The sequence below is a fragment of the Rissa tridactyla genome, chromosome 3 (assembly GCF_028500815.1).
Source record: "Rissa tridactyla isolate bRisTri1 chromosome 3, bRisTri1.patW.cur.20221130, whole genome shotgun sequence".
Taxonomy (NCBI): Eukaryota; Metazoa; Chordata; class Aves; order Charadriiformes; family Laridae; genus Rissa; species Rissa tridactyla.
The window spans coordinates 61,452,177-61,476,627 of record NC_071468.1 but is presented as its reverse complement, the minus strand read 5'-3'; the positions used below and the strand labels follow the sequence as shown (position 1 = coordinate 61,476,627).

General features: G+C 40.6%; 1 protein-coding gene across 1 annotated transcript; it reads right to left on the bottom strand.

Moving 5' to 3' along the window:
- Window positions 1-5,765: 5,765 nt before the first annotated feature.
- NMBR (neuromedin B receptor) lies at window positions 5,766-23,563 on the bottom strand. The gene is made up of 3 exons (XM_054196164.1): window positions 23,148-23,563; window positions 8,853-9,201; window positions 5,766-6,167 (listed from the first exon to the last, which is right to left on the bottom strand). The coding sequence occupies exons 1-3, from the start codon at window positions 23,561-23,563 to the stop codon at window positions 5,766-5,768; spliced, it is 1,167 nt and encodes a 388-aa protein (XP_054052139.1).
- Window positions 23,564-24,451: the final 888 nt, after the last annotated feature.

The window sequence follows — 24,451 nt, the reverse complement described above, 5'->3', positions numbered from 1 at the left end:
TGGAGATGGGACCCTCCAGCTTTACGGTAGCTAAGGCAGCAGTTGCAGCCCACCCACACGCTAGGTCTGCTGGAGGTAGACTGCTGGAGATGGATGGGAAACACAGTCTGTAGGCACTGGGAAGCAGTAATAGACAGGTTCATGGAGAAGCTCAAAATCCGGAAGGGTTAAAAACAGCTATGCTACGGTACCATCTCTCTTGGGAGAGAGAGAGCATTAATACCTTCTTGTGTTCACTGGATAGAAGTGTCTTTTCTGAATCAAACATGCACTGCAAAGTGAATTTGTAGTGCACTGAGACAGAAACGACACAGAGCTTCTGACTCACAAATTACTCCCCCCGTTTTAAGAATGAAGTAATAAAATCTCTCTCCTCATAGATTAAAAACAATTCACCAGATTAGTTAAGCATGGCCATGTATTAGATCTTCTTGGTTTGAAATCAATGCTATAGAAATTTACTAACTGTATGATGTTGTAATACAAAATCCAAACTTCTTTAATTTGCCTTCTATACTGACAATCCTCAACTATACTCTCTAAAAGAAAAAAGAACATATTCATCTCCAGTATATTGCTATTTTCCTGTTGACTTAGGTCATAAAAGTCATTAATAGATGTTTGTTAAAAGCAAACACAATTCTTCTACGTTGTTGCTAGTCACTAAGACAGCAATAGTATTATTGGGAGTCAGAAACAATTAGAAATTAAGGCAACTTTTCAAAATTGAATTAGACAATTTTCTAAATTAAGTGAGAAATCAAAAGCAGGTGTGTCTAAGCAACCTGCACCATACTTTTGGTGCCAACCCACCAGTTTAATGGCTGCAAAATGTGTCATAATGTAAATACACAGAGCCAAATACTTCAGTCAGACTTCCCCCTTCCCTCCTCTGGAGCAGGACCAACCCCAGAAGTGTCTGAATGTACTTGTGAATTGTACTTGGTTCTACCGCTGTTGTATATTTCTATGGCTTGAAATATAAAACTTCTTTGGGAAGCTACAGCTCTTGAGCTATAGCATGCACATTTTCAGATGTCTTTCTCATCCAGATCCCAAGGGACCCCTGCCCTACTAAAACGTCTATGTTTTCAGACCCTGTTTGCCAAAATGCAGTCATGCTGGCAATCTTTGAGCCAGCAAAGACCATTTGAAGACACACCTTTTTGGTCTGTCCTTGTTCTCATTCTTCCTCCTCCCATACCCGCTTCTGGCACAGCGGACGGGGCCCCTCTAGCCTCACACAGGCAGAAGGACGAGAATATTCATCACGGTACCAGAAAGAAGCAAGAAGCCAGCAGCAGGTAACAGCAAGCGTCTGTGTAGAGCCCTGTGATTGTTACAAGTACTGCAAATATGTAGGTGGGTTTTCAAAGGCATCTGGTGATTTTGTGAGGTTGAGTTGTGATTTCATTGAAAAGTTGACTATTGTGCAACAGACTCTTATTTTAGAAATAAGTGAAGAAAGAAACGGGTACTGGAAATCAACACTGCAAATCTTCAACTTAATGTAAAACTGTTTAAATTATGAGAAAGCCTTTTTCTCTCTTACTCCTAAATTGACTCTTCCTGTGCTTATATTTCTGTGAGTCTCTTTTGTCTGAGTTAAGAAAAATATCCATGGGGCAGGTGTGTTGTGAAAAGTAAAGACATTGTTCTGTATTGTAACCAAAGTGTCTTTGTTGAAGACAACTATCACTTCACACTGTAATGCTAAATGAGGTACTTCAAGTCTGTTGAGAATTCAAACATACTGACACTTCAGGATTCAGCATTGTAACGTTTCTTTTACAGGCAGAGTGGGGTGACAAGATGCTATCAGACTTATTTTGTGCTAGTTCTAGTCTTGAAAATAAGAAGTCTTACACAGAGGAAGCAGTAATTACCTCTATTCTCTCATTTTTCAGAGACTGTGAGAAGAGACGGTAGTTTTCTCAATAGTTGCAAAAATATTATTGAAAGAAACCAACTCAAAAGTCAGAAGAGTGATAGAAAAGAACTGATGTTTCTGAAATAAGTTTTCACAACAGAAAAAAAAATAATCAAATGGCATTTTAACAATCATTTTGGCATAGATCTCAATGTAGTACTTGAAAAGTTGACACACTCTCATTTACAGATTCTCTTTGTTTCTTTGACTACAGAGTTCAAAGAAAATACTTCATATAATGGATTCTACAATCATTTTTTTTAATTGTTAGCAAGCAGTGTTGTTTGGAAATAGCATCATACGTACAGCTGTACTTGTATACAATGTGAACAGTAACAGACACTTCCAAAATGTGCATATTGGGTTAGCAACATAAAGCTCCGCACAGATTAACTAATTCCCTTGCACCATGCTACAAGAATTTGAGAGGAGGCATATACAATTTAGGTTACTTACACAAAACAGGCTTTGAGTATTAGGCCTGGGAAATAACGAACCAAAATTGTGCAGATTTCCTGACAAGAGGGAGTTATTGTCTACCTGGGAATACTTTCCCACACAACGAAAAAGAACAGGCTGTAGCTTGCACTTCTGCCAGAAGGCAGGCTCATGCTGTCCATACCACACATAGCAATTTAAGACACTGGGAGAAGAGCGTAAATCAAACACAAGCATCACATCTACTATAAATTAGATTATTATTTTTCCAGTAGGGTACCTGTATCATCTGGTAATGTCCACATCAGACAAATGCCTTCAGGAAATAGAAAATACAATGGATTTAGAAGGCCTCTGAAATGTTATGCCGTGTAGAGAGATTGCCAAACAAAATGAGAAGCAGGGAACCAGAAAAAAAAAAAGCAGAAATAAAAGGGCAACTTGATCACAGTCAATGATGACCATTGAGAACTGAGAAAGGAAGGCCTTAAGTTTTGTGTTTTGTGGGTGTAAAATATCCAGGAGTAAAAATTTTTCAAGACTGATCAGAGCAGAGGAATCTAAAACTCTGGCTGGCATCCAGGAGGAATTGGTGGCATAAAATTAAAGAGGAGTTCTGAGAACTTGTGGGCTCACATGGAATTAAGGCATGGAGGGGTAGAAGAGGAGACGAAATGGAGAAAAAAGGGGATGAGGCAGCTTTAGGCAGTTATGGATGACAACTTCCTAAACAATTACAGATAGGTTTACAAGATCATGGCAATCTGCTCCTTTGTGTTAAGTCTTCCAAGGAGCCACTGAAGCCACAGGGCTACTGCAGTCAGCTAGGGCAGGCATGATGGAGCTAGTCCACGCTGAACTTCACAAATTTTGTCATTTGAATGCCACACACAACTTTACATTACATACTATAGGTCTCACCAGCTGGACCACGCTGACTGACATTCAGACCGCAAATCTGCTGCTTAAATCTGCTGTTGAGTGCTAACAACTGGGGATTTTTTTCAGGTAATTAGCTAAAATCATGTACCGATTCTATCAATGTAACTTCTTGCTTTAAAAATCGGGGTAAGGTTCTAGCCTTGAAGGTACGTGAACTGGGAAAGAAATTTTGAACTTCAGCTGGTTACACAGAGTTACAAATAGAACTAAATTAAGAGCAAGTGCATCAATAAGGACAAAAGGAACTATAAACTGCTACGCGGTATTATCACTTCAGATCTTGAAATTATAAAACTAGCAACTAATTCTAAAATCCAATCTAAATTTCTAGTGTACTTTCTATTGTTCACCTTAGAGAAGTCACTGCAGAAGTACAGGCTACAGTGTTGTGACAGAGACAGATCTGTGCTGGAGCAGTTCCACTCAATTTGCAAGAAAGAGCTATTTAAAATTACATTTGTCTCATGACCTGGCCAGAAAAAACTACTTCCACAAGGTGCCATTGTCTGCAACCACTGCCCCTTCTCCTAAGGAAGGACACAGTGAGTATCTCCTCTCTAGAGCTCAGACCCTGCCCCGGTTAACCTCTCACCTGGCTTGGGGAATGGTTAGTCTCACAGCAGACAGCTGTGTAAGGGGGAAATCAACTGTGATCCCATCAGCTCTTTCAGCAAAAGCTGGTGCAGCCCTGGAACAGATTAGAAACTTTTATATGGGTGGCCTTACATAAGTTTTCACAGCAACAAGCTTCAGTCATTGTGTCTATTTGACTACCTGTGTTGACACGTGAACTGATTTTTAAAAAGAAAAAAAAAAATGGAAAGGAAAAAAGAGTCAAAAAAAATGAAACAAAATGAGGCATCGTAAAGCTGAACTACTTTCTTTCTTGTGGTCTTTGCAAGCCTTGTATAAATTATCCCCCGCAGTGGAGTGTGAATGAAAAGAGAGAGCAGTAAGCCCTTCTAGTAAATTTATTCTGGACAGGATAGCATTTGGCAGCTACAGCCTCACCCACCATTCCCTGCTGTTTTAATCCCAGCTCTGCACTGGTCATGTATGCTGAAAATGTTCTCCTGGGAATACTGACAAAGACCTGTGCACTGTCCGTGGCACTGGGATGTCTCAAAAAGAAAACCCAAAGCATTTGATAATACTTTTAGTCAGCCCAGATAGGATTTTCAGAAGTGCACTGACTTTATGCACAAGAGCCTTCAGGAAAAGAAAAAGTGTCTTTTAAAATTGAGATTTTCAACAGTACTTAGGCTCTGTTTAGACTGGTAAACAGTGTGTGCAAGAGGAGTAGTAGATATAGGCAGTAAAACAGCTGGTACTGAGCCTCAAGTGCCAGCTACCTGTATATCAATCATCACTGGGGAGTTATTTTATACTGGTCCCATGGGCTGGATGACCATTAGTGATCAGAGTATGTTAGGCGTGTTCCTGCGCGGCATCCTTCATATTTGGCTTTTTTCTGTTAGTAATATGGGTTCTGCACTCAGAGACTGCCCTGAGCCAAAGGAAGCCTTGCCACAGATCCTCTCTGAAAAAGCCACTCAGAACTTCACTTCTTTGAATGTTCAGTCATCCCATTACACTTAGCATCCTTCTTAGCTGTGTACTGATATCAGCAAGATCAGTTAGTATCAGTTAGTATTAGCAAATATAAAGCATGTAGACACTCTAAAGCAAAGATATCATAAACTTAACAAATCAGAGAAATGAGCTTTCAGACACTAAGTTCTAGAAAACCTGCACATTGCCCACAACATTTTTCTTTTGAGAAATTTGGTTAACAAATCATGAAAAGAATGTCATTTTAGCGGATAAACTGCTGACCTCAACAGCAAACAGAATCCCAAAAAAAGTAATTTCTCATCTGTACACCTGCCAAAGTGAAAAATGAGGTGGATTTAAATGAGGTAAATATCTGACACTTGATACTTGAATATTTTTTTGTCTGGCATTAGAATTTATGCACCACAATGGCTCCTTAACTGGTTCAAAAAATGCCTACCACTCTTAATGAACAATGCTTGTACACACAGCACAGCTAAAATCATGCAAAATCTATTAGAGTAAGACACAAGCCTGGATCAATATTCAGTTAAAAATACATATTTTTCAGGTCCAAAAATCTATACTTTTTAAAGCAATGTGAGATCAGCTACACTAATATTCACACCATTATTTTTCTTTCTTATATGTTAAGCATACGTTAGCATTTCCTTTAAAGTACAATACAAAGCCAGTCAGTTTTGTTTTCTCAATAAAGCATACTCTTCACTTCTACCTAAAAGTAAGACTAGGTGTGAAATAACCTCAGATTGGCCAGACTTTAACAGATCCTCTGTTCTGAGGACTCAGATGGTCTAAGCGTGTGATAGCCAAAAATGAGTTACAAACTGCAAAGAAAAAGTTCAAATTTGTTCACCAGTCAAAAATCACACCTATTACATCATAATGACATTTCCTGTTTCAAGTTGTGCCCGTTCAGTTGTGTCATGCTAGTCACTGTGTTCCTGGTATTGCTTTTCAGGGAACTCATTTGAATGGCAGAAGAGTTGCGCAAGTAGCTGGCAGATCTCTCTTGCTGAGCTTTCTTCCTGCAGCAAAGCTGGTTGTTGAAATGTCTTCTAAAACTCTCACTGAGAAAATACAGTGCAAATGGGTTGACACAAGAGTTGCAGAAGCTTAGCACTCGGGCCACTAAGGTAACCACCATATGTCCTGTCGACGGATCAATCTCGTTGTAATTAAACGATCGGTACATGTATAGCACGTGGTTAGGAAACCAGCAGATAGCAAAGAAGCCAACGAAAACTAGGACAATTTTTGCCAGGCGTTTCCGAGTTTCCATCTAAAAAGATGAAGAGAACCCAAATGAACAACAACAAAGAGAACTACTCCACATGACAGACTTAATTAAAACATGTAGCATTTTATTTTATGTTAGCTTTAACAACAATCATAAGTAAGGCCAGTAAAAATGCTTCCTTCAGGGCCTGAATTACATTTTCTATCTCATTTACTTTCCTTTCCCCCTTTCAGTTTACTTTCAGTGAAAGATCCTATCTGTTTGCAGTTACAGAAGGTTGCTCTTTCTATATGACCTACGCAGCATGAGTGATTCATGACCCAAGTAAACATTGGCTTTTAGCCTGAAAGCACGCACCAAAGGATGCCATGAAACATAACCTTTTCTGAAGAGATCTCAGCGCTTGGCTTGAAAGTTAGCTTTAGTTAGAAAGCTATTTAGAAACCATTGGCTTTGAAATGGAGAGGCATTTTGAATGAAATGTAGAGAGATTGCTAGGGTGTTAGCTATACAACGGTACTTACATCCCCATATTTTGCCTGAACTGCCTTAGCTTGCACCTCGCTCCTTGACAAATCACCAAAACTGCATTGCACAGTCTGAAGCACTGTAATTCCAGGGTAAGGTAAAAGGTTCAGTTAATCTTCAAAGATGACATGAAAGAAATATACCTTAATTGCAGTGCTAAAGTATAATTGGATTACAAAGTAGATATTGAGAGTGGCTGAAAAGTTGACAGGATACAGCCTACACAGTGATTCCACACTGAGAGAGGGAGAGAAACTGGCCAGGTAGAAGGCACCAAAAGGGAACCAGAATCTTTCTGCATTTTCCTCCCAAAAGATTTATTATGTATGTCAAGCACGAAAATTTGCAGAGGCAGGAAAGTTTTCTGGCTTTGCTCTATTTTCTGTCAATTTTAAACTGAAAAAATCAAGGGGATTTATTCTAACAGTGTTTCAAAATCTGTGAAATAAATCTGTAAGTAGTTTTCTTGGCTCCATCTAAACCAAAACCAGTGGAGAATTCACAAAAGATGCGAAAACTCTACCATTCCAATTTGGTAGGATTTGCACTTAGACAAATTGCAAAGGCAGACAAAAACATACGGAGGTATAGGATGAATACTACACTTCTGTGCTATGGCCTAAAGAAATGTGAGTTGATAGTGACAGTATGAATTTACTTCCTCTTGCTGGGAGTTATGTAAGTACATCGGAATTTTCTATTCTTCAGAGCCTCATAGATTGACAAAAAGAAAAAAAAAAACTACGTAGTATGAAAAAATATGTTCTTACTTTGAAAATACATGTGGGTTCAGAAATGTGATATAAATTATATATTGTTTCCACCCTGAGGGTTCAGCCAAAGGCTTTATATATTTCACAGGAAAATAAAATAATACATGAAGTGCTAATATGTATGCATTTTTGAGAAGAAACAGGCTAGAGTAGAAATGAAGTGCTGAGCAAAAAGGACATGAGGGAATGTGGTCTTTCTTTTTAGAAGAATATGCACATGCTACTTATGCAAGGAGATTTCAGTGAGTATAAAGGTATTTTCTAAAATATTAACAGAGAAAAACCTTCCGAATTGTTTTAATGGGCACAATTATTTTCCTCTATCAATATTAATGCTTTTGTAAAGTAGCTGAGGCACTTTTTCTGCAAGAGCTGTTGTTTGTGTATATAAATGTTCCTGCTAATGAACAGCCTGTTGCTATCGTACTGCTTCCTATGCCTTACAGGGAAGCTGGCTTTGTCCGGCATTTCAAAATGCTTTGTCTCAAAGTTATACAGAACCTATACCAAAAGTTTGATAGAAGCTATAATAGAAAGAGTATTAGAAAAGTGCAAGTTCAGGATTGTATCCGAGAAAGATCTACTGAGAAAGCCAAAAAAGAATCAGCTGATGCTCTGTGTTCATATTTTCATCACTCCTCAGTCTGAGAAGAAACTTACAGAATCACAGAATGGTAGGGGTTGGAAGGGACCTCTGGAGATCACCTAGTCCAGCCCCCCTGCCAGAGCAGGGTCACCTAGAGCAGGTTGCACAGGAACGCGTCCAGGCGGGTTTTGAATGTCTCCAGAGTTGGAGACTCCACCACCTCTCTGGGCAGCCTGTTCCAGTGCTCTGCCACCCTCAAAGGAAAGAAGTTCCTCCTCATGTTTAGGTGGAACTTCCTATGCTCAAGTTTGTGCCCATTACCCCTTGTCCTGTCAATGGGCACACTTAGATCCCCTAAGGATCCGAGAAAAATTTTCCCTGCCTATGTCAGGTTTTTCATTTCCAAGCACCAGTGAAACAGGGAGAATTCTCAAAAAGTTCATGTAAGATTTCTTCCCAAAATGGCTGCCTATAGAGACAGGTGAAGCCACCAGCATTAACTACAAAAACATTGTTCCCCAGTAAGAATGCAAGCAATGGTTACAGTAACAACACATACAAACACACATACCAATCCCATTTCTTGTTAGGAATATGCATTGATGGTATTGAATTTATATTTTTCCTTCCTCATATTCATTTACACACTGGGTTTAATGCTGAGTAATAGTGAAAACAAGGAGATTTTTGAGATAATCCTCAGCTTAATTCATGCATGTGGAAACTGAACTAATCCTCTACGAAATCCAACAATTTGGATAGTGTAGTTCCTGTACTTTAATTTATAAGCGTATACAGCACACAAATCTTTCATCAGGATGTAAAAAGCAAAATGCTTACCTGTCTTTTGGAATGTTCACTGTATTCTCCAGGGATGTTGTGAGCACTTTTTATTAAACTCTTTGCAATATGATAGTAGTAGATACTAATAATTGCCAGAGGGATAAGAAAATACACAAGGAAAATCATCACAGAATGGATCTTCGGGTGCATGTCGTCCGTCATGGGGTATGGTATGCATGCTGTGAAAGTGGCATTGTCCGTGTCATTGATGTGGGCCAGTTCGGAGAACACTGCTTCAGGAACTGCTAGGAGCATGGAGACTACCCAGATGGCAATGGCTTTCACACAGGTCCATAGCACTGCACTGGAGGTCTGGATGTCCATGGGATTTACAATTGCTTTGTACCTGAAATTGATCAAAATGCAGAGGCAAATTAAAAGGTATCTTTTCAAATGCAACGTGCGATTCATAAGGCCACTGCATACCTTTGATTAAAATAATGTCATATTTTGTTCTTATTTGAAATGTCAATGGGTTTGTAATCTTTCTTAGATTTGTATTCTTTCTTAGATTTGTATTCTCTAGATCTCTAGCTTCATCTGCATATACACCCACCAGAGATGGCAAAAGGAGCCCCGGATACAACCTGTAGCTGTAGGTGCCTGTTCTGTGCCGGCCTGGTGAGAACACAGAAGCAGCCCTGACTCCACTCTTTCTTTCCCCAAATCCTCCCAGCAAACCCACAAATGCACATTCTACCTAAATACTTCCACCTCACTCTCATACCAGCACAGGCACACTAGAGTTTTTCCTCCTCGTCTCCCAGAGCCCAGGACTCCCTCCTGCCCACCACCATGGGCTTTCCTACTCTCAGGCTCCACCAGCCCCCTGGGAGCGTGGGGCAATAACCAGCATTAACCACCTCTTGCCAAACCAGCACCAACCACTGCTACGGAGGCTCTTGCCTTTCCACCCCAGCACCTTTCTGCACACTGATATGCTGTCCTGACGCTAACGCCTAGAATATAAGCATCTTCATAAAGTCGGGCAGGAATGATTCCCAATGGCCTATGCAGAACTATTAAACTCTTAAAAAGAGTAAACATTTCCACATAAACAATTGGAGGCCGCTGCTCTATACCGTGTTTTGGGAAACTGTCTCATAATACATAGTTACATATAAACCTTTGCAGAATTGATAATTTCATAACCATTATAATGAAAACAGGAAGTATTGCAGAGAATGTAAATATCACACTACAGCAAAGTAAAATAAATGAATAGAAGTAGCCTCTGGTTAGGAATTATTTTGTTAAAAAGAAAAAAAAAATCGTTGCAGAAGGTGATACAAAGTGAAACTTACCACAAGAAAAGGTCAGGTTTAGAAGGACAGATATACTTTGAGAAAAATGTTTCAAGGATACCCAAATGTTTTGCTTAGAGTTTTAATTTATTTTGAAAACATTTATTTTCAAAATGTATGTGAATTATAGAATCGTAGAATCACAGAATCATTCAGGTTGGAAAAGACCTTTAAGATCATCGAGTCTAACCGTTAGCCTAACAATGCCAAGTCCACCACTAAACTATGTCCCTAAGCAGCACATGTTTTAATGTTTTTAATAAAAACTGAACATTGAACAAAACGTTTCAGTTTGTCCAAGTTGTAATTTTGAAGTTTGCTTTATCTGATGTTCTTTTTTTTTTTTTTCTTCCTTGATTTTTTGTGTCTAGTTTTGATCTGATTTGAGATGGGCAGGGGTTTTTTTGGAAATTGCAGAGGTTTTGAGGAATGGAAAAATGATTTTTCTGTAACATCTAAAGTGTAATAGGAAGAAGGGATTTAGGAGATATTCATGCTCCAGGTACATAACTTTATTCATGTTAGGTTCTTTCTAGTCAGTGGAGATGTTCTTTCAAAGGGTGAATCAAGTTTAAGTGCATTAAATCACCCTCTGAGGTGTCTATTTTTCTCTGTTAGCTATACAATGAGCTTCGAGTGAGAAGAACTGTAACTTAGATGTCTCTACTTGGTGATAAAAATCCTTATGTATGCATGTAGATACATATACATGCATATACAAATATAAACATGCCTGGGTATTAACAGGCGTCAAAATACATACCTGGGGTTAGGTTATGGCTAAATATAACAGAGTTGCTGAAGGGAATGCTGAGAACGGAGCTGTGATCCCAAATACCCTTTATGGCTGATTTGCAGGTCCCAATAGGTACGTCATAACCTCTCAAAACCTTGAGCAGATGTTTGAGGAACTGCGGATAAAAGCCATATCCCCACGCAGCAAGAAGTGAGTTTGCTGGAAACCGACAGTGGAAATGGCTATGCCATGAAAATGTCTGGAGCAGAGCACTGCCTTGATACCCTAGCAAATGTTTTCTTCAGAGAATATTTGAGTTGAAATGTGCCTTGAAGTCCTCTTTCTCAGGACAGTGATAAATTGTCTTATCACTAAATAATTAAAAATAATGGCTATTTATGTTGATATCCTCTCTGAATTCAGGGAGAGGATTTTTACTGTGTCTTCACCCTTATTATGGAGTAGAAAATTAAACTCAGTAAACTGTCTTTACTAATTTATGTTTACCATTTCTTCTAACACATAATGAGAAACTCCCTGGACACCAACGTGTAAAGAAATCCTTTATGCTGCCATGGGAAGGGTAGAAGATTTTGCACAAAGCATGAATGCTCCCAAGCACAAACTGTGACCTTATTATTCAATAATTTGCTTCCTATTGCTGTCTGCCTTGATTTCATTAGATAAAGACAGACCTTCTATTTCATTTCATTCAGCTGAGGTGACGTCAAGTCCTTACATCTGCTCATTTCTTTAAGACTCTATATTGCTGGGGAAGAGCTGGTTTGGGGACTTTGTGGGGCAGGGAGGGGGGAATTGAGTAAAAATTACATTTTGTACTACGGATTTTTTTTCCTCTCTTTTCCCACTGCAGTGTTTTAAAATATTTTGACCACAGCCCTATCACCCAAGACAGTCACCATGTCATGCACAATTCATTGTTTTCGCAAAGCCTGATTTGATTAATATCTAAATGGGAGATCTTTTCGGAAGCTTTTACATTAGCAGAAAATGTGGCATATATTTGTGCCTTGGCACGTATTGCTGTTTCAGCAAATAGCATGCTTTCCCCTGAGCTACGACTGACTCCAAGTTGGAAGGCATTGGAGCAGAGCGCCCTTTTTCACAAAAACAGCTGGGATCAGCCCAAAAAACCACTTCTTTAATCCTATCAAAATTCTACTTGCTACTTCAGCTGATTGCAAGGTGGCACTCTTCTTTCTAGGACTCAGCCCTGCACAGTACTCAGCATCAATGGGAAGGAAAAGGCACTAAAAGTGCTTCACAAAATCTGTCATCTTGTTTATACCTCTGAAAAGAAATAGAGTAAAAAGAGACAGGCTACAGATAAAATCAAATGTAAACTGAGTGAAATTAGAAGTGTTGCCAAAATGAACACCCAGCCTCTTCCTTTGTATAAAACCAGTGTAAGGCTAAAACATACAACCAACCCTTCGAATGACAAAGTGCATATTTCCTGTCAGTAAAAGAACACTGGTGAATCAGAGTAAAGGGGCAAATTATTTAGTCAAATTTGTAAGCAAAATTCATCTTTTCTGTTACTTCCCTGATGAAAAAAAGAAAATTATAGGTTGCCATGAAGACCAGGAAATAATTATAAATTGCATTTGGTTTTAATTAAAAGCCCTCATGTAAATTCTGTCTTCCTACGTCCTCTATCATTATCACTGCTGACAAAGGCACCCCAACTCAGGAAATACTTTCATAACAAGTTTCCTTTCTTTAAAGCTGTGGTTTCTGCCAACAGAAACAAGCACAAAGGTGCCCGTTCTGCAGATATTGGTTTTGGTTTTATAGTGTATTTTCATTATAAAGCAATCTCCTCCCTTCCATACAACCCAAAAAATTGACGAAAGAAAGAACACCCTCTTCCTCCAGAGTTATAACCTGCTGTTACCTTATAAACTCCAGTATAGCTTATCTGGTCCTCCCAGCCTTTGTTTTCAAAGGCCTTTGTAAATGTATTTCTCAGCTCACAATTGGTATGGGAAGCTCTGCTCCTGTCTCTGCTGAGTCTCCAATGCTATTCCCCTCCCACACACTTGATTTCAAAAGAAGCTGATTCGTGATTAGTCCTAAGCTGCCCCTCCATTGCAGTGCTACCTCTTTGTCTAGAGTAATTTGTTGTGATGCCCTTCAAAAACAAATTAAAGAGAAAAACCAAAATGACCAGAAAATACTTAGGCAGCCATTGGACTATGATTACAGCCTACCATTCTAAGCAGAATTGTCTCAATATTCCCTTGCACTTCTGTTCCTGTATCTTGTGTTGCATCTACTTAAGAACCTTTTTGGTCATGCACTTCCTTCTTGTTCCTGTTCATATAGCACCTACCACAAACAGGACCCTAATTTATCACCCAGTTTCCTACATGCCATCACAATGCAAATAGATAAATATAATAATGAAGTATCATAAAACAAGCAAAGGCCTAATTCAGGCAAGGCAACTCCATACTACTTGATTTAATTTGCATTTAATCCTGGATCTGGAGGGGTTGGTATCATTGGCTTTATCATAAGCGTCTGTTTTAAGTGGTGTTACTGTGTCACAGTACTGCATTTCCTGCAAACTGGAGTCATTTATTAAAACCATTTCTATGCTAGCATTTTATTGTGTCATTGCATGAAGATTTCAAACACAAAAAGACAGCATTTAGCCTCACAATATAGAAGGATCAAAATATATCTGAATAGGAAACATGGCTGTGTGGTCAATATTTGTTAAAAATACTAATATCGTGTCCTGGTGTAGTCTACTCCACTGAAGTGGAATGAAATTTTGAATGGGGCCAAATCCCTTTTCCTTGTATAGGCGGCACTATTGACTCAGTTCCAGTTGTATCATCAAGAGGAGAACAATTTATCTAGCTGAGAACAATGTGGAATCTTTTGATGTCCAGTGTTGTGGAAACTTCTTTCACAACACACAAATAGTCTGATTTGCATTTATTGTATTTTATTCCTCTAAATTCATTCAATTTAAAGTAGATTTCTTCTTTCTTTATATAGTTAGTCACAACATTTTTGTTCTATGCTTCTGTCTTATGCAGAAAACTGCATTTACCAGGAACGAGCATCTCAGATGTCAGATAGCTGAATATAATGAACTAGCAGACCATGTGTAAACAGAAGTAACTGAATGTTGATGGTATGTGTTCTGTGTTTCTCAGGGGGGAAATCCTAAGATTTTCCAAAGTGGAAAAAGTTTTCCACTCTATAGAAATATGCTCTGTTGAGCCAAAAACTATCAATAAGGCTTCAACAAAAAAGTTTTAGTCTTTTGGAATGTGATTTCTCCTCCCTAAAAAGAATAAAAAGAAAATTTTCCTAGGGTTTGGTTTTTTTTCCCCACAGGAAATATATAACCTGTCCTGTCTACCCAGCATTTCAGAGGAGAAAATTTCTTTTTCTTTTTCATTTTTAATTCTCTTGCTACTTTTTCTCTTGCTGTTCATCTCACATTAGCTAACTGTATTTCTTACAAGCTAGTACAAATCTTGCAATGGCAACTCACTGCCTGCAATCTGGCTTTTTAGTTCTACTTGCCTAAGCCCATTTACTTATAACTGCACTAGTTAAAAGTACCATAATTAATTTGTTCAATTCTCCTCCTGAGAGCAATAATAGTAAATTGTTTCACTGACTGCTATTCAGAAGCATTCATTTATGTCAGTATTCCCAGTAGATTTATATATAAGTTGGATAATGCCAAGAGTCACTGATGAACATATTTTTACATATTTTAGGACAGACAAATATGTCCGGGAAGGGAAGGGAAGGGAAGGGAAGGGAAGGGAAGGGATGGGGAAGGGATGGGGAAGGGGATCAGGAGCTAAATCTAACAAAAAATGTATGCTAAGTGTATATTAGCAAACTAAACAGTGCCAGTCTCTATTCTTCAACCTGGAGGCCAGTTGGCATTGGCTGGACAACCGTGACCATCCCATTAAACTCTTTAACCTCCCAATACAAGACCACCACATCAAAACAACACTTCTGTTCATAACCTTTAGTGATTTAATGTTTAATGTGTTTAATGCTGAATCATGCCTAGAAATTGTTTAGGAGAGTATTTATTGAATCAGGTCAAAACCATACCGTGGGCTGCTCTAATAACAATTTCACAAGTGGTTGACGTCCCATGCTCAGGCCTATGTTTTGGCACTGCTGAATATGTTTTTGTGCATACATATATGAAACATATATGAGTGAATATATATGTGTATATGAACACATGTGCATAGCAAAAACCACACATTTTCAGGTGCCTGGTCCCAAGAACACCACCCATAAGCCTTGTGCAATGGCTGGCCTATCCCAGCCCACTGTGCCCCTTCTTTCTTGACTTTTAAATTATGCAAGTCGCTGTATTTCCCCTGGTGTGCATGCCTGGAGCTCCCCTGACCAGACCGACTCAGTTTGCACGTAGGCTTCATTTGGATCCTGAAACTAAGCACTGCAAAGCTGAGGAGCCTGATCTCAAAGCTGTGTTTAAGTAATGGCTGGAGCACACTGAAGTCATTAGCCTTCACAAAGCACTTGTGGCAAAGGCAGCTCTTGTACCTTCATCGCCAAGAAAAAAATAAAGCATTCATTCAGCCTGGTCATTGCCCAGGCCTGCTAGACAGTGGCTCAAAATTAACATTTCATCAGTGAAGAGAGAATCTTATTCTTACTGGGCTGCGTCGTAACACTTGGATGTAGCATTTCCCACCGGGAAGTAAAAAGAAGTTCAGCATGAGTATTCACTTTGCTTTTATTGCCTTTCTGGAGCTTTTACATCATTCCCACACTAATTTGGAATTCTGGATTTTGCATTCTGCTCAGGATGGGTGGACAGGAGGAGGGAAAGTCAACACTTAGGTTAGAGGGTAAGCATTGCAATATGTAGCCTAGACGAGTTTATGTACTGTTTGACTTTGTTCCCTAGTGCTCTGCTCTCCATTAGTCGTATTACTTCTTCCTCACTATAATCCTATTGTAAGAAAAAATCTTAGAAAACCACACCTAGTCTTGTCTTATTCTTTCAGAGCTCGTATTTTGAACCTTGAAGGGCCAAAGGAGTTTCAGGAAAGAGAAACATTTCCTCAAATGGCCTTGATCCAAACCCCATTGATATCCCTGCCTTTAGACTGATGAGACAGAAATGCATGCTTGTCTGCATATCTGCCATATATTTACTGCATGTCTTCCAGCAATTATATCCATGCATGTTTGAATGAAGAAGATTTCATAAAATCATCACTGCTAGAGCAGAAGGTCAATAAAAATATCATTTACAGAAACTAAAGTGCCTGGAAGCAGAAATACCGAGTGTAAAATATGCTCAGTGACAGTTTACCTTTATAAAATTGTTGCTGTTACAAAATCATTCCTCCCATTTCCTTTATGAAATCAGTAATAGTCCATGCCATGGCAGACAACATAACTATTGAGAACATTACGTGGTCAGATGATTTTCAGAAATGTTTCAAGCCGGGAAGAATTAAATAACCAAACCTCGGTTAATGTATCTGGAAGAGACTTAGATTTTGCCATTTGAGAATCTACAGCCAAAATCTCTAATTTCTAAATTCAAAAATCTGCAACTTCATTTATTTGCTTCAGTATAAATTTTAGTGGCCAGACCAGCCCAAACCATGACAATTATCATCTTAGAACGCTTCACTCTGTCACCTTCAAACTTGTTTCCTGTTCAATTTCATTTGCAACTTCCGTTGTAATTTTGCACTTAAATCATGTTATGGGGACAGACAAACAAAATAAACATATGAAGATTTACGTTCAGGCCTGCTTGGTAAGAATTCAGTTGGATCTGCTATTTAGCAGCTTTTTTGCCTGCCACAGGCACAGGCTTTTACTGAACAGATCAAAGAAACAGGAAACAGGAGGAACAGTTTTGTAAGTTTCTTAGGGTTTAGGTTACAACCTACGAAAGGCTATCGGACGCGGGCATTTGCTTTAATCAAAGCAAAGTTGGCTGCTGCCAGCACAACACAGGCATTGCATCTATCACTGGCTAAGGCAAGCACCGCAGCCATTTCTCACTTCACCATCCTCAGGACTAAGCTGTTTCCTTATGAGTTGACGAGCACGCACAGGACACACGGACAAAGGCAGGAGTTTAACAGAGGCACGTGTCTGTATGAAGATAGAGAAAAATTTGCCTAACTTGGCAGTGAAATGTTATTTGCTGAGAAATCACTTTCATCTGTGGAAAGATGGCCACAAGAGGAACTTCTCCAACAGCTGATTTGAATTCCTGGACTTGGGCAAATTTACCCTAAAATAGATAATCCCTTCATCTACTCCAGACATACAATTCCTCCTGTGGGGTTTTTTCCCCATCCTTTTTTTCTTTCTGGAGTGTTTTCCATCATATTCCTTTTAGCTGTAGGAATGATTACAAACGAACTAGAACATTTTGGGGTGGGGACAGGTGAGAACAGGATTCACTGTTTCACTTGGCAAAAAGGATTGCTCCTGACAAAATATGTCAGAGTTTCATCAAGACAAGCTTTCTGGCAAGCTTTATTTTGTGAGTCAAGTTTGCACATACAAAGTAAAGGATGAGCTGAAAAAAACATGAGAGACAAAGCCTGCCCAATCTCTCTTAAATTTCTTTTACTTTGCCTGCTATCACATAATTATAACCACATTGCTACAGCCTACAGTGAGAGAAACATCTAGACCATCATTTCTTTTAAAGTACTTCAGTAAGTCACTCATTCAATAGATTTACCTCAAGTGTTAGGGTTTCTAAGATATATACATATAGATTTCATAGTTCTACTGGTTCCATATAATTTTGTTTTCCCATCTACTATATACAGTAAAGGCATTGTTTTTCTTTTATACAGGCAGTCTTTCATTTTACTTTTGATTATTTTTTCTTTGTTCTTTGGTTAATTATAGGTAATTTTCAGGATGTCATTTAATACTACTTTCTTTGTCAAGGCTCTTTAGTCCCTGAATGACAGCTATCAAAGCTCAAAAGGAAATCATGTCCACTTCCCTGCTTCACCTACTCCACTACATGTAATAAGAAACGAGGATTTTAGAGGTCTCCAATCACTGTATTTCAGCCTGAATCAGCACCTGACGTAACAAGAGAAGAAGCTTTAAATAAATTCTGAAGAAAAGTAAATAAGACATTTTTATTAAGGGTCACCTTAATAATGAAAAATCCTAAAGTAGTCACTAGGGCACCTTTTCACACTTGTGAATGTCTTCAAAACATTTCCTGAGTTTCCAAAAAAGTAGGAGACAGTAGGCACGCAACTGAGCCAGAATGGCTGTTATCAGTTGTAGTTAGAAGTCAGCACATAGATATAAACCTGCACAAAACGTTTTTGACTCTTTTTACACTTTTTAAAATACAGATTGCAATCTTCAAAAATCAAAGTAAATAAATAAAGAAGTAAAACAAACAAACAAAAAAAGGATCAAACAGTTTAGCTATGCAAATCTATAGACTATATTTTAAGCATCTCAGTTAGGCACTGTATTTAGTTATTTCAGTATGAATGTAAATTTTTGAAGTCCTTTGTTATTAAGAATTATTAAAAGGAATGGCACTAATGAAAAATAACTTTGTTACCTGGTTAAGCAAGTATTTGTCTCAGCAATGGTGTCTTTCTGTCACATTTTTAGGAAGAATACAAAGAAGATGCTATTTCAATTGTAGTAGGGCCAGTTGTTCCATTGCTTAGCTTCACTGTCTTCATTAGAGTGCAGCAGGACTGTATGTGAGCTAACACATTTAAACCCTTCACTAGAAAGAAAATTCAATCTAGAATAAGTAGCAGAATTAAATTTAATCCTATTTCTACAGATCACACAAAAAAATCAGGCATAAATGATGGCCACAGAGAAAAGGAAAGACTATGCGAGACAAATCTAAAGTTGTTTTAAGGGGCTGCCATTTATTCCTTCAGACCCCAGGTCTCTTGGCATTTTGTGGGTACAATTGCTTTTCATCAGCATACATAATAATGCCGTGATGGTCAGAGATGCACGCTGTGGCATCTGTTGCCCCCTGAGCTTCTCCAGCCACCTCTCCACAACATAGTTTATCCAACCCTCTGGCTCTGAAAGGCATCTCGGAAACACCTTTCTGTACTTGTGCTCCACTTCCTTACCCTAAATTCCTTCCCAGGCACAAAATGACAAGTTCTCTCACCCTGAGAAGAGAGTGAGGAGCCCCATGGGCCTAGTTTGCATTCTGAGATAACTGCATGGCCCACCATGGAGGTAAATTGGAAAAACCCTCCCTGAAGCAGTGAACAAGTTCATGGGATGGTTCAAGTCAGGCATAGTTCAAGTCAGATTCATCCCTGGCTTCTGCCTTTTCTACAGCGAGGAGATGCTGGCACCTTTTCTTCATGTGTGCCATGCTGCAGTCCCTCTGGCTACACTTCTCTCACCTCTTTATTTTTACCCTCCTTATCCAAGACTACACCAAGTCCTGGGACTTTCTCATCAACATCCATTAGCCATGGCCAAAACATTCCATGGCATGCAGTCCATGGCCCCTGGAAAAGCAAGCTCGACAGGGGACCCGTTTTTAATTCCTTGTCCCGTCAAGAGTGCACTCTAAGAAGTGCACCCCTGGCCATCATGCACCAGCTCTGCGGGCACTTTCAAGGTGTGCTGGGTGCTATTGGGGGTGTTCTGCCTTATGGCCTACCTAGTTCCTTTTTTTTGTTGTTTTGTACGTTTGTGTCCCTCACCCCCTTTCCTTTTTTCATTTGTCATCCACTGAAATTATTAGGTTTTCTCTTTCTGTAATCCACCCTCTGTTTTCTCTTGGTTTTTTAAACCAGAGAAGCATTAAGGTTTCTAGAGGCGGTCCAGTTTCTCCACAATAGAGGAAAATCAATAGGAGCAGTGGCCATGAGGGGCAGGGGTGCTGTCCCTGTGCATCTCCTGCCTGGCAGTGAGAGGCGCCGGCTGGCTCAGCACCACTGGTCCTGTGCTGTCCTGTCCTCTGCACCCCAGAGGAGAGAGAGATTGAACCCTCCTCTGATGCCAACACTCTGTGCAACCAGTGGCACCACTGCTGCCACCGTCCCCACCACTGCTGCTGACATCCCACCCCTCTCTGCCCCAAAATGTGTGGGGTTGCAGCAGGGCACCGCCGCCCACCCCTGGCAGCCAGACCCACAGCAGCTCCAGGGTGGGAAGGGCTGTTTGATGGGACCAGCTGCTGTTCTGGGGATGGGGATGGGCAGATCTTGGGCAGATCCGCTGTGTGCTGCCAATTTCAATCTGCACGTGTACTCTAGGGAAGTCTGGGAAGCACTGTTACAAATTACATATCATGTTTGTACGCACACAAAAAAAAAAAAAAAAAAAAGACACAAAAAACCTACAAACCAAAACTCAAATAATGTCAGTACTAGATAATGAAGCTTCCAGATAGAAGGTGCACATTTGTCACACTGAAAGCACTAGTGATGCTGAGAGGGACTTCTGTGACAAAAAGCCATATGAAAAAAAGCAACTTTGGAAAAGATATATATGCAATGAACACTACTTTTTCTTCCTTATAGCTTCAGTTTGTAAGTAACGATCATTCAGAGTTTATTGCTTCTGTAGCTGTTGTTGTTAAATGTATCATATATGTGTAATTTGCCATGCAAAATTTCCACATAAACAATAAGTGCTAATTACACTGTGGAAACCAAGGCAACCTCCCTTATCCTAATTAATGTAGGCACATTATAAAGAACTCTAAAAACATATTTAGAATATATTTATAAATATTTATAAATATGTTCCTTAGTGTAATCAGTGTCTGGAGTTCTATACAGTCCTGTAGTAATAGGGAGTAAAAAGCAGGAAAAGCTTTAATGATCATATATTAAAACATACTTCAAGTATTACCTCTGAAAGAAGGGGTCGCTGAGAAGACATTGTATACCAGACCAAAAAGGCTCTGGATTATACTGGAGCCTTTTTAGCGATATCACTGCTTCCACACTGCTAACATGCAATGCTAGATTTGCTTATCTGGAGAAAACACTGCCCCCAGCCAGGCCTCACCTCCTCAGCACCTCTTAGGTGCAGGATGCTGCCACCACTTCTGATCTGCCAGAGTAATTACACGTACAGTTTCCCCTTCCCTGTAACGGAATCTAGTCGAGATGACAGACATCAGGATCTGGCTACAAATCAGTGTGACAAAAACCTCTCCACACTAGTGACACCCCTTTGGTTCAATTCAAGTGTCATACAAAAAAGTAGACCTGAGTCGAACCTGAACTCCACTGAGAGTCCAGCCAGCGTCACTCAGAGGTGACTTGGGTCCCTAGCAGATAAGGCATGGGTCTCTGAAGCCAGTGGGTGCTCTTCTGACTGAAAAAGAGATGGGTTTTGTTCTCAGTAACTGAAAATATAACTACTATAATATATATATTATAGTAGTTATAGATATATATATTCTATATATATATTCCATATATATAGAAAATATAAGAGGGTAAAGAAACAGGGTATTCTTACTATAGCCATTTCTGATATTTGTAAATACTGTGGACTCCAAAATGCTGTAGAAACCTATTTATTATGAGCTTATGTGGTCACAGCACACCATCTGTAGCTGTTTTCTAGGATGTGTAATTCTAAATGCGTTCAGTGTAAACAGATTCAGCATTATTACTTCTTGAATCTTTACTGATATTAAAAGAAGGCTATAAAATTATATGGAAAAAGCAAAAAAATGAATGCTCCAAAGCTATATGAAAAGTAAATGACTCCTTAAACATTAAATGACCAGCATTCCCTCACATTATAATTCACTAGAGATATGATCTCCTCTGCAAATAACTTCTTCCCTTTTCAAATAAAATACTACAATTTCACTTTTAAACAGTGGAAATAGAGCAGAAAGAAAACTGCAAGGTTTGCTTGACTCTGCAAAGACAGTTTTTAACATACTCTTTAACTGAGGTAATCAGGGAGTTACAGGAGTTCACTTTATGATTGTCAAGCTCTTCTTCAAAAATATAGTCCATTTTCATATGCTACAAAGTCTTTATACACAAGTATTTTAGGTCCTAATTCAAACACCACTGAAATTGATGGCCACTGAAGACTACTCTCAGGTGGAATCAAATGATTTACTGAATTGGCTAAAAAAAAAGAAATAAATTGCAGTTATACTCTTAAAAAAAAAAAAAGATTAAAAGTTTTAAAGAAATGTTATTAGAAGTGTGAAGATACATTACTGAACTCAAGCCTTTACATCATGCACCAATGTAATGCTCTTGTTTGACTTAAAATCCAACAAAAGAAAATGGAGTATTTCCTATGGAGAAGGAATTAAACATTTTCATTTTTGGCTGGAAAAAAAGAAAGGGTTTAGCTAAGGGAAAGAAGATAATTTCATTTAATTAAAAGTTGCCAATTACCCTGCAAGATTTTGTCTTTCAGAGCCTGAAGCACAGTCCACAGCCACACAGTTGCTATAAATCCCTTAAGTATCCATTTATACAAGTTGAAAGGAAAAGTTTGGGGTCCAGCTTTTTGTTTCTTCCTAATTTGACAAGTACTAGAGATGGCAGCGTTTCTTTCTAGTTTGTTTTGGGGGCTTTTTTTTTTTTTCTTCTTTTTCTATAAATTCAAAAGAAGCCAAAATGAGTAGTTTGAACCAAAAGTTTAAGACTAACAATCACAACAAAACAGTTTGGTACCTCTGAATTCCTAGAGGCTGAACTAGTTCCGGCAGTCACCTCTGGTAACCTGCTCTTCTACTAGGGCACAAACACACACACACACACGCACTTACTTTCTCAGCAGAAAGAAACAAATCTATTAAAAACACCTCTGTGCTTGACTTGGTTTAAGCTGCTCGCTGCCTGTTCACATATCCCTGTGGTTTGTCATAGATTATATTTAGGGTCTAAAACCTATTCCAATACATGGGTTGTTACAGGACCATCCTGGAGGTGCAGAAGCCGGGACTAAACCCTGTTCTTGCAGCTGGCACCCTGGAAGTTGGAGGCCCAGGCTCACCCATCTTCAGAAACCCTTTAACTTAAGTTAGTACCAACCAGACTTGCCACCAGTCAGTGAGGAAAGAAGTATGGGCAGCTCACAAGTTGGAATAAGGGGATGGCAAATGAGGGATAACTTATCAGAGGGGTGCTTCACCTTTCATGCCAGCTCTGGCTAGCCTCAGCCCAAGCTGCAGAGACCTGCGAAGGGGCAGCCCAGCTTTCCTACCTGTCGGCACTGAGGGTGGTGAGGGTGAAGACAGAGACACCAACAGAAGTGAGCTGAATAGCAGGGATGAGTTTGCAGCCCACCTCCCCAAAGAGCCACTCCTCGGAGAAATACCGGGAGGCGTCCACGGGCACACAGGTCACTAGCAGCAGCAGATCGCCAGCAGCGAGGCTAGAGATGAAGATGTTGGGCACGCTCCTCATGGCACTGTTGGAGATGAAGATCTTCATGAGGGTGATGTTGCCCAGCAAGCCCACAGTGATGATGAGCAAGTAAAGCGAAGGGATCACACAACGGATAATGAACATGGCTGTACCCCGTGATGGGGGCATCAGAGCTGTGTCTGGCACCAGCTGGGAGCTTCCATTTCCCCCGAGGGACATTGCTGTGAGCTCGGATGGCAGCTCTGCCTCCATCCTCCAGCTTCGTGCAGACCGGAAGTCTTCAATGCAAAGTGCGGTGGGAACCACTGGAAAGCTTCACCTCTCTGCGAGTCAGCTAACTTTCTCCCCCTTCCCTCCTGCCTTTCTTCTCCCTCTTTTTCTCTGCCGAGGTTTCTCCCCTCAAAAAAGCAGAGGAAGCGCTGTCCGCCGCGGGGGTGGGGGGGTAAAAAAATCCCTCTCAGCCCTTTGCACAAACCCTCTCCCGGGGGCAGGAGGGCGAGATCCCCAGCCTCGGGGGGCATCAGCGGCCATCGGGACCGCAGCCTGCCCTCGCTCGCCCCCGGCAGCGCCCTCGGGGGGGTCCGGCCGCCTCCCCGCGCCCTCCGGTGCCGCTGCCGGGCGGGCGCTGCCGCGGGGCCGCCGGCGCTGTCCAGCGGCGCCGGTGCTGCTCGGCCCGCGGCTGCGGGCGGCGCCGGAGCCGGAGCCGGAGCAGAACCGGGGGCGAGGAGCAGAGCAAGCTCCGCTCCTCACTCCGCAGCCCCGATTTATACCTGGCGCTGGGAGGAGCCTCTCCCGCCTCTCCTTCTGCAAGCGCTTGTGTCTTCGCCCCAGCCCCGAGAAGCCCGGGCGGCTCTTGCGCGGAGGGGAGGCGCGGAGCGCGGAGCCGCCGCCGTCCCGCGGGGTCCCAGCCGCTGAGAGCCATGAGGGCGGCTGGGGGCGGGGGTAGGGGGTTGAGGGGGGTTTCTCCTCCCGCCGCTGCCCTCCGCAAGCAGCCCCCCGAGAGGCGCTGCCCGGCAAACCGGAAAGCTGTCCCCCACGTCGGGCGGAAGGTGGGCTCGCCTCCGGGAAACCCCCGGGTTCCAGCGTCTTACCCAGGTGAAGGGTGAGAAATACCCTTTGAAATACAGGGTGACAGGGAGC

Excerpts from the sequence above, each read along its gene's own strand:
- NMBR (XM_054196164.1), bottom strand. The coding sequence starts at position 23,563 with ATGGAGGCAGAGCTGCCATCCGAGCTCACAGCAATGTCCCTCGGGGGA. Across the intron at positions 9,202-23,147 it reads ACCACCCTCAGTGCCGACAG|GTACAAAGCAATTGTAAATC; the intron begins GTAGGAAAGCTG and ends GATCAATTTCAG. Across the intron at positions 6,168-8,852 it reads GTGAACATTCCAAAAGACAG|ATGGAAACTCGGAAACGCCT; the intron begins GTAAGCATTTTG and ends TCATCTTTTTAG.